Here is a 13,104-nt window from a genome sequence, read left to right as displayed (position 1 = left end):
ATATGCTAATAAACCATTAATAAATAATTCTTAATTAGTACAGCATTTCAGGAAAGCTGAGCTAAGAAACCAAAGCATTTCAAGCATTTGACTGCTCACATAAATGATAATGAAAGGAAACACATGGATATTTTCTAAATTTTTAATTAATTGCATTATTCATCTGAGAAAACCGAAAAACAGAGAGCTCAATTCTCTTCCATGCCTCAAGCAAAGCACTTAGACACAAAATAGGGATCAAAATCCATATGCAGCGAGGAACTGGAAAGAACTCTATTTTTACAAAATGCTGCACAGCTCCTGCTCATGCTGAAGTGTCTGGGCTTGCAGTGTGCCCATAATCTCAGAAATAAAGGGCCACGTTCAGTGAGGAGCTGTGGGTTTATAAACCCATCTTTATTTAGGCTTTTAGGCCCCATCTACCGGGTAAGAATTTACGTAGGAACCAGAAAAACCTAAAAAAACTGTTCTAAGGAGGGATCAGACTTACCAGGCATATAGGGAGGATTATTTAGGAGGTCATTCCTACAGCCATCCAAGGCACCATTCACAAAAGCTGCTGGTTCATTCATGTCCTAAAAACACAGAGAAAAACCCCATAGTCTGCTGCAGAACACTATAAATTCTGAATTACACATAAGGTTCCTCAGGAGCCCCTGAAGCTGCCATCTCAGCTGGACATCCCATGTTCCATAAAGGGGCTGACAAAAAGGCAGGAAAGGGCATGAGGGCATGGAGTGACAGAAAAAGAAAAAGGGGGAATGGCCTTGAGCTGAAGGAGGGCAAGATTAAGTGGGATATTGAGAAGGAATTGTTCCCTGGGAGGCCCCGGCACAGGGTACCCAGAGCAGCTGTGGCTGCCCCTGGATCCCTGGCAGTGCCCAAGGCCAGGCTGGACATTGGGGCTTGGAGAACCCTGGGATAGTGGGAGGTGTGGGAATAGAAGATTTTTAAGCTCTCTTCCAATCCAAACCATTTTGTGATTCAGCGAGTCTTTGTTTCAAGGGAACAACCTCCAAGATCATCAAGTCCAACATTTCCTTACTGAGAATTTAACATGGGATACTTCTGCCAGAGCAGTGCAGATATTGGGAATTGGGGCCCTCTCCACCAATGTCTGGCAGAGAAAAACAATCCAGAAATCAGATTTCTACACTTACAGTCCACAGGCCATCAAACTTGAGGCTTCTCGAGGCGTTGGGGTTGCTGTAGGTCTCCAGGATTTCCTTCTTCCACCACTCCGCCGTGGAATTGCGGAAGAAGTCTGGGAAAGCAGCATGTGCTCCGTAGAGCTGTAAAAACAGAAGGAAAACAAGTCAGATAAGGGGACTGAAGACATCCCATTCTGGAAAAATTCTGGAATTTTTAAATGAAAATTTTAAAAAAGACAAAAAATAATTACTTGTTCACTGATTTTTTTTGGCTCTTAGGATGATTTAGCCAGTTTCTGCAACTTATTTTTCCATGAGATTTATCAATGAGTTTGCTGCTATTTTCATTAATTAATTCCATTAATTAATGTCTATATTTGAGTCCAGAACCAAACCATGTCAATATTTACCTGTATTTGTGTTTGTTCAGGTAGTGACTCATTGACTTGGACATTGGGAAGAAATGGCCAGACCTAGCAGGACAAAGAATATTTCAAATACTCCAACCACACTGAATCCAAACTGCGCATCAACAACACACAGGTTTCAATACTCCTCCCTGCACAGTACCTTGGAATATAAAATTTCATTGGTATCAGGCCGTTTTATGAAGACATCATTGTCCACACCTCTGGAGAAGGTAGGATAATCGGTTTCATTCCCAGAAATGGCTGGATCCTACAATTAAAAACACTTTTATCCTTATGCTCAAAACTCAAGTTGAATATATCCTCCATTTTGTGATGCCGTATTGAAATTTGAAAGCAATGTTCCAAACTGACCAGGATAATGATAAATCTCATTCCTTCTGCTTTGATTTTGTCGATCAGAGCCGGTAATCCAGCAAAGCGTGGGCTAATGGTGAAGTCCATTTGCCTGTCCATGTAGTCAATATCTGCATACTGGACATCCTGCAGTTCAAAAAAAACCCAATTAATTTTAAATGGTTTTTTTCCCTTTTTTTGCCAAATATTGAAAATCTGCCAAAATAAGTAAAATACAGAACTTTTGAGGTGTAAAACTGGAAGCAGTGGTAACATCAGGCTGCAGTTGTTAAATGAATATTACACATCTATTATCAAGTCCAAAACAAAATAAACCTTTCACTGCTGCATCTGATCTGAGGGTAGGAATTGATACATGATGATAGAGGAAAAAACTGGGTTTGTCCGGATGTGTGTACACAGAAATTGCACCTATATTTCCATTGCTATGGGGAAACAATGGAAACTGTTGTTCTACCTTGAAACACTGATGTTATTATATTTAAAATGAAGACACATTCAATTTATAGCACAATTTTGTTAGATCTCTGTGCTACTCCAACTATCCCAACAACAACCTGGGCCAAATCACAGCTGATTTGACCAGGAGCATTACAGCACTGAAAAGATTGTTGCTTCATTTTTTCCTTGCTTGTTTTTCTTCTCGATCACTGCTCCTTCCTGTCATTCTTTGGTGTGAATGATAAAGAAAATTAAGCAACTTTTAACACAGCCCAGAGTCTGTGGAACTAAACCTGCTCTTCTCTACCCCAGTGGGGTTTTTTTGGTTGGTTTGTGGTTTAGCGTTTAAATGGTTCTAGTCAATGCTACAAAGCCAAAAAGCTCAAATGTTATTTGCTCCCAACGTACATAGGGAATCTGAGCTGCCTTCATTTCCTCCACCAGCTGGGCGATCTCCGAGTCGTTCGCGTATCCGTAGCGGCACAGCTGGAATCCCAAGGACCAGTAGGGTGGCATGACTGGGCGGCCAACCAGCTGAAAATAGGAAAGGAGGTTTGTGGTGAAGAGGTGAAGAGGAACCAAACCAACCCCCCCCCCCACCCAAGCCCAGCATTAGTCAGGCTCCTACTTCAGTGTATTCTTGAACCACGAGTTCAGGAGTTGGGCCCAAGACCATGTAGAAGTCGAGAATTCCTCCGATGGTGCGGTAGGTCAGGGCAGGGGTGGGCTGGAAAGTCACATCTGGAAATGGAGGGAAGGAAAGGACAAAAGGAGGCCTGGATTTGCCACTAGTGCAAAACACTGACTGTACAAAAGGAACACACGGAGGAGGATGAAGAGAGAGACAATTTACAAAGGTCTGGAGGGACTGGAAAAGAGGGAAAGGCTTCAAACTGACAGAGAGGAGGTTTAGATGGGATGTTGGGAAGAAATTGTTCCCTCTGAGGCGGGGGATGAGGCCCTGAGGTTGCCCAGAGAAGCTGTGGCTGCCCCTGGATCCCTGGAAGTGTCTAAGGCCAGGTTGGATGGGGCTTGGAGCAACCTGGGGCAGTGGAAGGTGTCCCTGCAGGGGGGTGGAACAGGATGAGCTTTAATGCCCCTTCCAACCAAGACCATTTCATGATTTTATGAAATAAAGTGAAGGGTTTCTTACCCATCGCATTGCTGTTAAGCAAGAGAACACCGTGGGCATTGCCATCTTCTTCAAGAGCCATATAAAATGGCTGATAACCATAGGAGTTCATCTTGTACTGCGAATAAAATAAAATACATTTTACTGGGGAAACAGTGCAAACATTTGATTATTAACATTTAGTAATAAATTCAATAAAAGACGAGACAATTACCAAACATAGCAAATAAACCTGAAATTTATACACCTAAACCCTACCTAACCACAAAACAGATCTGCAGAAGGTCACTTTGAACTCCACAATTTGTCAGTCTCGTCCAGACTGCTCAGGCAGGAAGGAAAGCAAAGGTATTGCTGCACGTAAATGTCACTGATGAGAAGGTGCTTCCTCAGAACAAAACCTTCCCTGCTTTGCAAACAGGACCAAGTGTCTACGTGCTCAGGAGGTACTGGTGGCATTCTGTTATATTATCTCAAAATATATTCAAAACCTGAACTGGAAGTTAGAGCTATAATTAGCTGCTGCTATTTCATTGGCCATTCCCTGATAATTGGAAATTTGCTATCTTGTAGGAAATAAGATAAATAAATAGAGGTAAGATTTCTGCTTTACCCCTGTAAGTACTAAATTAATCCCCAAGCAATAGGAATTGTTCTGACTCATGTCTAATTTTCAAAACAATGAGCTGAGAGGAATAAAAAAAAGGAGGAACGTGCTGTTACTCCTAAGCCATTTGTCACCTTCCAACATCTGACTGAGGGCCTGAACTCTTCACATTGTTCTTGCAGATCACAAATAATGGGTTTACAGAAGGCTTTTGCCATGGAGACACCATCTAAATTATAAGTGATGATAAATACAGCCAGAGCCAATGCCCAGTACCAGCAGATACTTAGTGGATTTTAAAGTCCTGCCAAATATTTCTGCACTCTATTGGTCCAAAACATCACATTTTCTTCTTCTTTGCCTACTTACAGTTGGAGGCTGGTCCCTGGTGAACATTCCCCAGGTGTGCCAGTTCATGTTGTGTCGGAACGTGGGGTGCTCAGCTTCTCCGAATCCGTAGATGTACTGGGATGCCAAGCGGGTGGAAATCTGAATGAACATGTCGCTGAAGGTGAAGGTGGGCAGGCCTGAATCCCAGCTGGAATGGGAAGAGGAAAGGGAAAATAAGAATAGAGTGTGCTCAGTGCTGTGTTTGTGGCAGACACTTTGTTTTAGGCCACTCTTTTTCTCTGGAAATCAGTAAAAGTGGGCTAAGAGTGTTGTGGTTATCAAGAAAACTTAAAGCACACGAAATGGGGGTGTCTAATAACTGCTGAAGAGTTTAGGGACACGAAGTCCTCTGTGTCTCTCAGAGAGGAATTACACACAGGCATCAAGCACTGCAAGTTGCATCATATTTTGGCAATTTAGTGAGAAAATGCATTTCAGGACACTGCAATCCTATTTTCCCCTCAGACTGAGCACTGGAGCCACATGGAATAGAGTAAATAAAGTGCTTTATACAGTTCACTGAACTTTCTGTGCAGATTACACTGAAATTCCATTCACAGGTCACATTTATTATAAATCAGCATCTTTCCAGTTAGAAACCAAACTGCAGCCTGGTGGGCTCTGCCAGAGAATTCCATTGTTCCAGGAGATTCAATTGCAGGCTGAACTGCTATTCTGGTTGGCAAAAGGCAACTCAACTCACAATTAAGTTTTGAGTACTTTAAGAAATATCTAAAAATTGGTTTTTTGACTAAAAAACACATTCAACTGTTCTCTGTTTTCTAGCTCTGACTTAATCAAGGAAGAAAATGCAGCTCATGCTAGACTTGTGTATCATGTTACCAAAATCCATCTCAAGGTAGTTGGGACACTACTTCCTTCAATTTTTTTCCTAACCATTTCCCAAAACTGACCCAAATGGCCAACCCTTAATGATCAGTGCTGTGGTCACCCTAAGAAACATTTTAGGAAGTGTAGAAAATCATTGTGCCTGCCAGAAACTTGGGAAGCACATGAGAAGCAGCCTTCAGAACTGCCAGTGTTCCTCACTCCAACACATGCACAGAGAAAAGGTTTGGCTTGGAAAGAGCTACCAAAACAAGGAGAGATAAGATAAAGGGGCAGTGGCTTACATGACTGTCCCCGTGCTTTTGCGGCGGATTTGGATCCCAAAGGGTTTGATCTGGATTGCGACCTCATAGAGCCGGTCCTGGCTCGTGCTCGTGGGGGAGCTGGGCAGGTTCAGGGGCACTGGAACCTCATATCGTGGGCTTTGGGAATCAGAGATCTGTGAAGTAAAAATCAGGTTATTTCAGCAGGTCAGTTGTCTGAAATATGAACCTGATACCAGTTTAAAAATTCTTGCTGTGATGAGTATTTTCTTTCAAATGCATATTTCTTGAATCAGTTCCTTCACAGGATTTTGTTGGGGAAAAAAAATCCCAACCAACAAACCTTAAAAATTTATTTTGGATCAGGAGCAGCTCGTACAATTATCTATATTAATTTAAAGTATAAACTTATATTTAAAATATAGATGCATATACTTTGCAAGTGTAATAAAATAATTTTCTGGTTCATCTTTTACTCAACTTTTAGAGATCCTTTTTAATGTTTTCTGAAAAAACATTAAAAATGTATTTATTTTTAATGCAATTTAATGTATTTAATGTATTCTGAAAGTGGAAAGAAGTTCGTTTTTGATGTCTCACCACTTGGCTCAATATTATTAAACTCATGGCAATAAATTACAGTTACCCAGTGTATAGAATATTTTAGAATGATTTAGAATAATGGACGTAAAAATAAGTTGTAGAGTCATGATAGCGCTTACAGATACGTTTACCTGCATATTAACAAAATATTTTCAAAGGTCCTGGTTGACATGACATCTACACACTGACATTACACCTTTGATTCATGTGATTTCTTTGTAAAATGGAGTGCTAGGATTCTAGGACGCAAAAAGATGCAAGCTAAGAGCAATAATAATTTGTTAGAAGGAGAAGCATATTTACACAAGGCTGCTACAGTCTGTGAAGTATAAATTTGGCTATAAAAAGCCCTTTGAATTTCCATAAATAAAACATTCTAGGAGTTCTGGGCTGGCATTACCTTGAACTGCAGCATGTTGTTGAGATGATATTTCACCTCCAGGAGTAGGGTGCTGATCGGGGCCGTGGCATTCTCGTTAGCTCTGACCTTGGCACTGTCCAAGCTGAGGGTGGCTACGATTCCAGTGGAGGAATAATTTAGGCTCATGACAGAGTAAGGATTGTTGGAGCTGTAATAGCAGGCAGGAACACTCGAATTTGGTGTCTCCTGGTGCAAAGAGAAAGGAGTTTCAGGTTAGTGAGCCAGCTGGATTTTTTATTAGGTATTAGCGTGGAATCCTGTTTTTATCAGATCTCTATTAAATGTAGAATTTGGGGGAAGGTTAATGGAATCCTGAATAATAAAATAATACAGAATAATCTCTACACTGAAGCAGATATCCAGTGAAGGCTGTACAAATAGTTCAGTCAGGAAACTGAATCCTCATGCAGTGAGGATGGATTTCATTTCCCCATCTCTGTGATCTTCAGGTCAATCCCTCAACATGGTTTAATCTTGGCTTGTGGAAATTCCTAAAGCTTCCTCCCTTTTAATCCCATTGCTCTCTGGTTGCCTTCAAGGGGATGTGCCCAAAACCCATTTCATACTCAGGCAACGTCAGAGCAGATCTTTCCACTGGCTTTATTCACACAAATTATCCTTAATATATCCAGTGAAAATTACATCCTGCTCTTCTGATATCTCCTGACATTTCCAAAAGTCCAAAATTACAAGAAATTCTTTTAATAGTGCAACAAAACCAGAGCAGTTCATCACCCACTTCAGCAGCCAGCACAGAATTCTGAGCTCCATTCCTATGGGAAAGACCCAAAATGGACATTTGAGATTTAGAAGAACATGGAATAATTTAGTTGGAGGCACCTCTGAAGTTCAACCCTGCCAGGACATGTTGCTCCCACATGTTTATTAATAATTAATAATAAAACCACGTGTTAAAGAACTTCACGTCAGGGATTGTGGTTTGGAAATAGCTCCTTAGTGTGGATACAAACAATTAAGTTCACAAATGAACCAAAACTTCTGTGCAATTCAAGGATTTCCTCTCAAACTGAGATCCAGGGGAGTTGGTTTGACTTAAAATGTCCCTCAGTGACTGTGAAGGTGACACAAAGGGGCTGAGCCTTGCAGGCCACGGTGCCAGGGAGAGGCAGAAGGGGCAGCTGAAGATGCAATTCTACTTTTTCATAACTCTATCATTATTTCTTTCCATCTTTCAAAAAATACCACATTTTTCCTCAACTTCTGATATGATTTGGAGGAGAATTTACATGGTTGCCAACTGGTGAGGTAAATAAAATCCACCAGTACAGGCCAGCTGAGGCCTGTGCCTCCATTGTATTTAAACCTGACAAATCTCCCAGACTACATTTATTCTGTAACAACCACAGAGGAAAACCTTTCATTCTGGAATTTATTTATTTTTGTCTAATTAGCTTAGCGAAATAACGACTTACTTCCCAGGTACAGCCAAGTTGTTCACATTTTTCTTTTGTTGGATCGAGGTTGGGATAACAATCAAACCTTTCATTGGTGCTCACACTGAGAGTCCAGTTGATTGTGTAAGATTTTCCCAGTTCAAGCTGAAGTCCTCTTATAACAGCAACCTTATAAATATTAAACAATAAACAGTTATTAAATGCCAAACCCCATCCAGCTTTCCTTTGGTCAGAAGACGTGCTGGTCCTCAAGAATAATACACTTAAAACTTGAAAATTCACAAAATCCCATCTTGTAAGATTTGGTACAGTCTCACTTTCACAAACGCACACAACTGATATTTTTACAGATAAAATCTGAAAAATTAAGATTCTAAACAAATGGAATGAATCCCACAGCTTCCTTGGAAGCAAACAGGAATAAATCCAGGAACAACTGCATAACTAAACTGCCTGCTGCACTGAGAGCATAACTGAGGTGCACTTTTATGCGGCAGAGTTGAATGCAATTGTACTTTTATTCTGTAATAAAACTCGCATTGTATTTCATTGGAGCAACACTGGCACTAAGTACTGTCCTTTGCAATGCATAAAATAAAGGTGATGCAATTGTAAATATATGTTTACTTTCCATTCTCCTGTTATTGCTTTACCTTTCTCACAGGATCATAGGTGATATTAAGGGGATAATTTTGCACAACATTGTCCTGAGACACAGAAACTGCTGTCACTTCCTGGGACAATCCCAGAATCTTGATTTCCTCAAATTTCAGGTTGTTTGGATCAGTGTAATTGCTGTGTGTAGCAGTCATTTGTAGAACATTCTGAAAAATAATATAGTAGTCATATTCTTATGGTAAAAATCTGCCCCAAATCCTCCTGATTTAACCATTTTTTTTCTGTGAAGATTTTCACACTGGAGCATAAATAAGCCAATACATTTTTCTTATGCATTAATTATTACCCTGCTTGTTGTTATCACAATAAAGCTTTCTATCATATATACAATAATCTTCAGATTAGTTTTTCAGCTTTTTCTCCTTGCTTGGGAAATAAGGAAAGGCTGGGGCGGGTCTGTGACAGGGCAGATAAACTCCACCTGTCTGGGATCTCGCTGGGTTCCAACAACCAAAGGTTCTTACTCACTTCTCTTGATATAAAAATACCACTTCCTAGTCCATGTCATTAATTATTTTTAGATTAAGAGTCCAAGCAGAGGAACTGCACCATGGCTGTCACACGTGAGTAGAACTTCCTTATTGCTCTCCATGGGAACATTTAGGTTTATTTTTAATTCAGTGTCATCACAGTCAAGGTATGATTGGGCTACAGGAGTTTCAAACTCCAACAGTGATCAGGGTGTCTTATCTACAAATGACTCTTTGATTAATTATGATTTTAAAAAATAACATTCATGCTCTTCACTCGTGTTTCGCTGCGTTCTCTCACTTGTTCTATGCTCTTTCATCATGGCAAAGGAATGAATACCTTTACCAGAGATTATTATTATTATCATTATTATTATTGTAAAAATAATATGTTATCATGTTATTTGCAATCCTTGTTATGCAATAGTTACTGTCAATGTTGGATAGAAGCACTCTCAGGACTCCACCCTGATGTCAATTAACCCTGCAAAGGCACTTTCAGCTTAAAATAATCAACACAATAAAACTTAACCCTCATGTAGTTTCTGGGGGTTCAGACAAGGTGTGGGTTTTCCTCACTCTTTGGAGACGTTCAGCTGTATTTTCACAGTATGAAAACATATATTTTTTACATTCCCACTATCTTCAGAGTCACAAACACTCCATGCTTCTCCTTTTTTACTCCATTTTAAATGCCTCTTATGCTTTAGAGTTCTCTTGTTCAGTAAATATTGCTGCTGAGTTTATAATGTGAAAGCAAATAGGAGTTATTTAGATATTTGTATTAACTAGGAGGAGAAAAGACAACAGATCTCATCCCAGTTAAATGGGAGTACTTTGAACATGATTCCTCTTGGCTTTGGCAAATATTTTGTTTTCCAGCGAATCTTACAGGAGAAAAAAAGAGAGAAAAGAATGCTCTTGGAAGACACTGGATAAAAATCAAAAATGGAGAGAAGATCATTTAAAATCAAATACTTACATTGGAAACTTTAAACTCATAGTAAATGTAGGCTTTATTCTCAATTGTACCTAAAAAGTAAAGGGAGAAGTTACACTTGGAGTGCAGAAAATAATAAAAATAAAATAGGGCGGTGCCACTGCTAGAGACCAATAAACTATTAATTGCCAGGACTGCATTCAAAGCTGCACTAAGCAACCCAAATATTTACTAATGTTTCTTTGAGGAACTGAAATGTCCCTTTTTCTTTTTTCCTTTGGCCAGTCTCCCAGGAGATCTCATTTTTTCTGCAAAAACTCATTGAAATCAGCTCTTCTAAAATGCAATGATATTTATTCTACTGTTATTTCTTCTCAGTTTGTCTTAAATATAAAAATTTGGGTCAAAACTAATCCTTTTAAGTACCCTAAATAAGGGTTGCTCATGCAAAAATAATGGTGGTGATGATGATGATGATAATAATGATAAATGCCATGGAACAATATGAGAGGAAATAACACATGACCAGGAAAAACAAATATAAAGCGTGGTCAATCTGGCAGTTTTTTCCATGTACAAATCCTGTCACCACAAGCAAATTGTAAATGGTTCCCCTGGAAAACTGCAACCTGTAAGTTTTGGGCAGGCCATGAAATGATCAAATGCTTTATTGCTCTGTTTGGCAGCAGCAGTGAGGGCAGTAATGGCTTTGTTATTTTAGGCCAAAGGAGCTCATCGAGCTGTCACCCCCACGCACAGCAGCCACCCAAGGCCTGCCGTGTTTATGGCAGCAATAATCAGCTGAACCACTGCTCTATTTCTTAAAAGCATCCCTAACTTTCCCTAAATTCCCAAAAGCAGAGGCTTGGGAGTTTTCCTGGGAGATATGGTTGGTGTAGCCCACAAGAAGATGGAGTTGTGCGAGTGGAATGCGCAAAGTTTTCCAATGTTGATATTCAGATACCTCCCTGGATGGGCAGTGGTTTGCCTAAATTCCATGGGAAAACTCTGTCATCTCCTGTCAATCTAAAGATTTCTCCTGAAAACCAGAGGTTTGACCTTAAAGTAGAGCCTAGTGTCTTTTTTCTTCACCTGTGTCATATTAAGTTGCTACTTTAATCTTACATTAATAATAGTCACAGTTTTCTACTTAAAACTGATGCAAACCTGATTTATGAGCAAGTAGCAGTAGTGTGTTACAGCATCTTCTGTTCAGTGGGGACACTGAAATTTGAGCATACTAAATCTTTGTTAATCTAATTTATTTCACTATTGATGGCTGCTCACCTGTAGATTCTCCATCATCCCAGAACAAATCCCCAGAAGCTTCATTGTTGATATCCAGGGCAATTATGAGTCCCATTGGATTCTTGCGGCTGTGGAAAGAGATTTATGCCTATAACAAATGTTTAAACAGCCTCACTACATCCTCCATGTTCATGTAAGAGTGTGACACCCAGCAGGGTCACAATCCTTGGAGAATTGCCTTAGCTTAATCCTCGGTTGCCTTTTATTTTCATGCAAATGCATTAAAATACCCAGTGAGTTTACAAATTGCTATGCAAATAAAGCCACAACTCATCCCTGAAGGTGTGGAAGGGAGGTTTGTCTCCCAGCAATTCCCACACTTCAAGGTGAAAAATCCTAAATACAATGGGCTGCTCCTTATTTGTAACCTGAAAGTCTTCAGCCCAGTTGTGGGGGAAAAAAAGCATAAAAGTTTTCAGTTTGGGAGCCTACCTTGCCACTGTGGTGTTGCCTGGTTGCTGAGTAGGGAAAATGTATCCTCCTCTCAGGTGCAGCCCCATTTTTTCCTTTGGGGTTTGTAAATCATGCCACAATTTCCTCATAAGGACTGGTTCGCCCTTATGGAATGGAAAAGAGAACAGGAATTTTGTATGACCCACTCCTAGGAGTGTTTTCTTAACACTCTTGAGTTTCATCAGATTGTTCCTTATAAAAGAAGCTTCAGTTATGTAAATACCAATGGGCTAATGGGCACATAAAGGTAAAGTAACTGCATATCACTGTGATTTAATGTCATAATCTGAGCCCTTTCTTTAGTCACCAATTCTTGTGCTTATCCCACCACCCTTCATCCCTTGTCTCCCAAGTAACACCAAAGGCTTTACTTCAGCTCTCTGTCCCCAAAGCAGGGCTGACAATCCTAGCTCATCACATTCCTATTTAGAAAATGGTGTAATATCCCATAATATTGCCTGCATTTCCTTACCGTGTCATACTCGTACCACGCTGCATCAGGAAAGTACACACGAGTGTACTCCACACCCTAAAAGTGAATAAAGAAACAACTCTCATTATTCAACTTCATCAAATAAACTCAATTCTCCCACAAAGCTAAAGTCCACTGTGAGAAAATCATTGATACTTCTACTCTTTGCTGTTTGCTTTCCTGGTGTTTAGGATGGTGCCCAGACAGGAGGAAGGGCAATCCAAGCACAGTTTCTGCAAAGCTGCTGGGCTGTAACTGAAGTGCTGCTCTGCAAAGTGGCAGCTCATTGGAAGCCACCCAAAGTCACAGTGCTTCAAAGCCAGTGAACCAGATCATATCCACAAGAATCCCTCTATCTCCTCTATTTCCACATTTTTGGGGGCTGGCACCTTTCAGATTCCTCGCTTTCCCTTTCTGTATTTAACAAATGTTTTCTGTTTCTCCATGGCTAACGTGTTGCTGGCAGGAGAGATCATTATTTACAAGATTCTGCCACTGAATAACCCACAATCTTTTTGCTTTCTTGTTGCACCGCAGAGAAGCTGAAATGCAGCAAGAGAAGCTGACTCCAAAGGAAGTTCAGAGATGATGTGAGGAAGAGGTAAACCAGAATATCAGACCAGATGTCTTTGATTCCATAGAGGAGTGGAAAACAGGAGTGGGATTTAACTACAAGATTTTCCATTTCAGCAGGGATAAAAATGTGCTGTGGGCTCTCTCACTGGA

General features: G+C 40.2%; 1 protein-coding gene across 1 annotated transcript in view; it reads right to left on the bottom strand.

Annotated features, from left to right (window-relative positions):
* SI (sucrase-isomaltase) overlaps positions 1 to 13,104 on the bottom strand; it is a 43,237-nt gene that overhangs the window by 12,622 nt on the left and 17,511 nt on the right. The window contains exons 20-36 of the mRNA XM_017734348.1: positions 12,379 to 12,435; positions 11,886 to 12,010; positions 11,433 to 11,521; positions 10,188 to 10,237; positions 8,711 to 8,881; positions 8,076 to 8,225; positions 6,622 to 6,828; positions 5,640 to 5,794; positions 4,486 to 4,654; positions 3,531 to 3,627; positions 3,006 to 3,118; positions 2,786 to 2,911; positions 1,934 to 2,062; positions 1,722 to 1,829; positions 1,562 to 1,624; positions 1,161 to 1,292; positions 491 to 575 (exon numbers count right to left, since the gene is read on the bottom strand). Coding sequence (XP_017589837.1) covers positions 491 to 575; positions 1,161 to 1,292; positions 1,562 to 1,624; positions 1,722 to 1,829; positions 1,934 to 2,062; positions 2,786 to 2,911; positions 3,006 to 3,118; positions 3,531 to 3,627; positions 4,486 to 4,654; positions 5,640 to 5,794; positions 6,622 to 6,828; positions 8,076 to 8,225; positions 8,711 to 8,881; positions 10,188 to 10,237; positions 11,433 to 11,521; positions 11,886 to 12,010; positions 12,379 to 12,435 — 2,026 coding nt within the window. The remainder of the gene's footprint in view (positions 1 to 490; positions 576 to 1,160; positions 1,293 to 1,561; positions 1,625 to 1,721; positions 1,830 to 1,933; positions 2,063 to 2,785; positions 2,912 to 3,005; positions 3,119 to 3,530; positions 3,628 to 4,485; positions 4,655 to 5,639; positions 5,795 to 6,621; positions 6,829 to 8,075; positions 8,226 to 8,710; positions 8,882 to 10,187; positions 10,238 to 11,432; positions 11,522 to 11,885; positions 12,011 to 12,378; positions 12,436 to 13,104) is intronic.

Source organism: Corvus brachyrhynchos, unplaced genomic scaffold (assembly GCF_000691975.1).
Source record: "Corvus brachyrhynchos isolate BGI_N302 unplaced genomic scaffold, ASM69197v1 scaffold544, whole genome shotgun sequence".
Taxonomy (NCBI): domain Eukaryota; kingdom Metazoa; phylum Chordata; class Aves; order Passeriformes; family Corvidae; genus Corvus; species Corvus brachyrhynchos.
Note: the sequence above shows the minus strand (reverse complement) of the source record. Positions and strands in the feature narration are given on the sequence as shown.